This window comes from Oncorhynchus tshawytscha, linkage group LG12 (assembly GCF_018296145.1).
Source record: "Oncorhynchus tshawytscha isolate Ot180627B linkage group LG12, Otsh_v2.0, whole genome shotgun sequence".
Classification (NCBI taxonomy): domain Eukaryota; kingdom Metazoa; phylum Chordata; class Actinopteri; order Salmoniformes; family Salmonidae; genus Oncorhynchus; species Oncorhynchus tshawytscha.
Genome location: NC_056440.1, coordinates 67805669 through 67807784, shown reverse-complemented (window position 1 = coordinate 67807784; position 2116 = coordinate 67805669). Strand labels below are relative to the sequence as shown.

The 2116-nt window shown below is 45.6% G+C and overlaps 1 protein-coding gene across 1 annotated transcript in view; it reads left to right on the top strand.

The window, feature by feature from the left end:
* LOC121847869 (mucin-2) overlaps positions 1-1676 on the top strand; it is a 6986-nt gene extending 5310 nt beyond the window's left edge. Inside the window, exons 4-5 of the mRNA XM_042331117.1 lie at positions 7-111; positions 585-1676. Of these exons, the coding sequence (XP_042187051.1) occupies positions 7-111; positions 585-1676 (1197 nt within the window). The remainder of the gene's footprint in view (positions 1-6; positions 112-584) is intronic.
* Positions 1677-2116: the final 440 nt, after the last annotated feature.

The following is a 2116-nucleotide window of genomic DNA, read 5'->3' as shown; positions in this document are numbered from 1 at the left end:
TGCAATCCATCCGTTGGCCTTGTTTGTCAAAACAATGAGCAAGGTCTTCAGCAAAAGTGCTTCGATTATGAGATTCGAGTGAAATGTTGTAAATGTTTAACCACAACACACATCCCAACCACGTTCCTCACACCACTACTCCTACACCCACTACTACAACCTCAACATCGACAGCTCCACCTACAACAAAAACATCAACTCAGACTCCCAGCCCTAGCACAACTCCAACCACTACTCCTACATCAACCTCAACCGGAGTAACACCTACCAAATGCAGTGGTGAAGAAACATGTGTGTGGTCAGACTGGATCAACCTTGGTCAGCCAACGTCTGGCTCTGAAGGTGGAGATAATGAATCCATTAAGAACATCATTGCTGCTGGTTATCACATTTGCTCAGCTCCAGAGGCAGTTGAATGTAGAGCAAAACAATACCCTGGACTTCAGATCTCTCAGCTTGGCCAAGACATTACTTGCAATCCATCCGTTGGCCTTGTCTGTCAAAACAATGAGCAAGGTCTTCAGCAAAAGTGCTTCGATTATGAGATTCGAGTGAAATGTTGTAAATGTGGAACCACAACACACATCCCAACCACCGAAACAACAACAGTTCCTCACATCACTACTCCTACACCCACTACTACAACCTCAACATCGACAGCTCCACCTACAACAAAAACATCAACTCAGACTCCCAGCCCTAGCACAACTCCAACCACTACTCCTACATCAACCTCAACAGGAGTAACACCTACCAAATGCAGTGGTGAAGAAACATGTGTGTGGTCAGACTGGATCAACCTTGGTCAGCCAACGTCTGGCTCTGAAGGTGGAGATAATGAATCCATTAAGAACATCATTGCTGCTGGTTATCACATTTGCTCAGCTCCAGAGGCAGTTGAATGTAGAGCAAAACAATACCCTGGACTTCAGATCTCTCAGCTTGGCCAAGACGTTACTTGCAATCCATCCGTTGGCCTTGTTTGTCAAAACAATGAGCAAGGTCTTCAGCAAAAGTGCTTCGATTATGAGATTCGAGTGAAATGTTGTAAATGTGGAACCACAACACACATCCCAACCACCGCAACAACAACAGTTCCTCACACCACTACTCCTACACCCACTACTACAACCTCAACATCGACAGCTCCACCTACAACAAAAACATCAACTCAGACTCCCAGCCCTAGCACAACTCCAACCACTACTCCTACATCAACCTCAACAGGAGTAACACCTACCAAATGCAGTGGTGAAGAAACATGTGTGTGGTCAGACTGGATCAACCTTGGTCAGCCAACGTCTGGCTCTGAAGGTGGAGATAATGAATCCATTAAGAACATCATTGCTGCTGGTTATCACATTTGCTCAGCTCCAGAGGCAGTTGAATGTAGAGCAAAACAATACCCTGGACTTCAGATCTCTCAGCTTGGCCAAGACGTTACTTGCAATCCATCCGTTGGCCTTGTTTGTCAAAACAATGAGCAAGGTCTTCAGCAAAAGTGCTTCGATTATGAGATTCGAGTGAAATGTTGTAAATGTGGAACCACAACACACATCCCAACCACCGCAAACAACAACAGTTCCTCACATCACTACTCCTACACCCACTACTACAACCTCAACATCGACAGCTCCACCTACAACAAAAACATCAACTCAGACTCCCAGCCCTAGCACAACTCCAACCACTACTCCTACATCAACCTCAACAGGAGTAACACCTACCAAATGCAGTGGTGAAGAAACATGTGTGTGGTCAGACTGGATCAACCTTGGTCAGCCAACGTCTGGCTCTGAAGGTGGAGATAATGAATCCATTAAGAACATCATTGCTGCTGGTTATCACATTTGCTCAGCTCCAGAGGCAGTTGAATGTAGAGCAAAACAATACCCTGGACTTCAGATCTCTCAGCTTGGCCAAGACGTTACTTGCAATCCATCCGTTGGCCTTGTTTGTCAAAACAATGAGCAAGGTCTTCAGCAAAAGTGCTTCGATTATGAGATTCGAGTGAAATGTTGTAAATGTGGAACCACAACACACATCCCAACCACCGCAACAACAACAGTTCCTCACACCACTACTCCTACACCCACTACTACAACCTCAACATCGA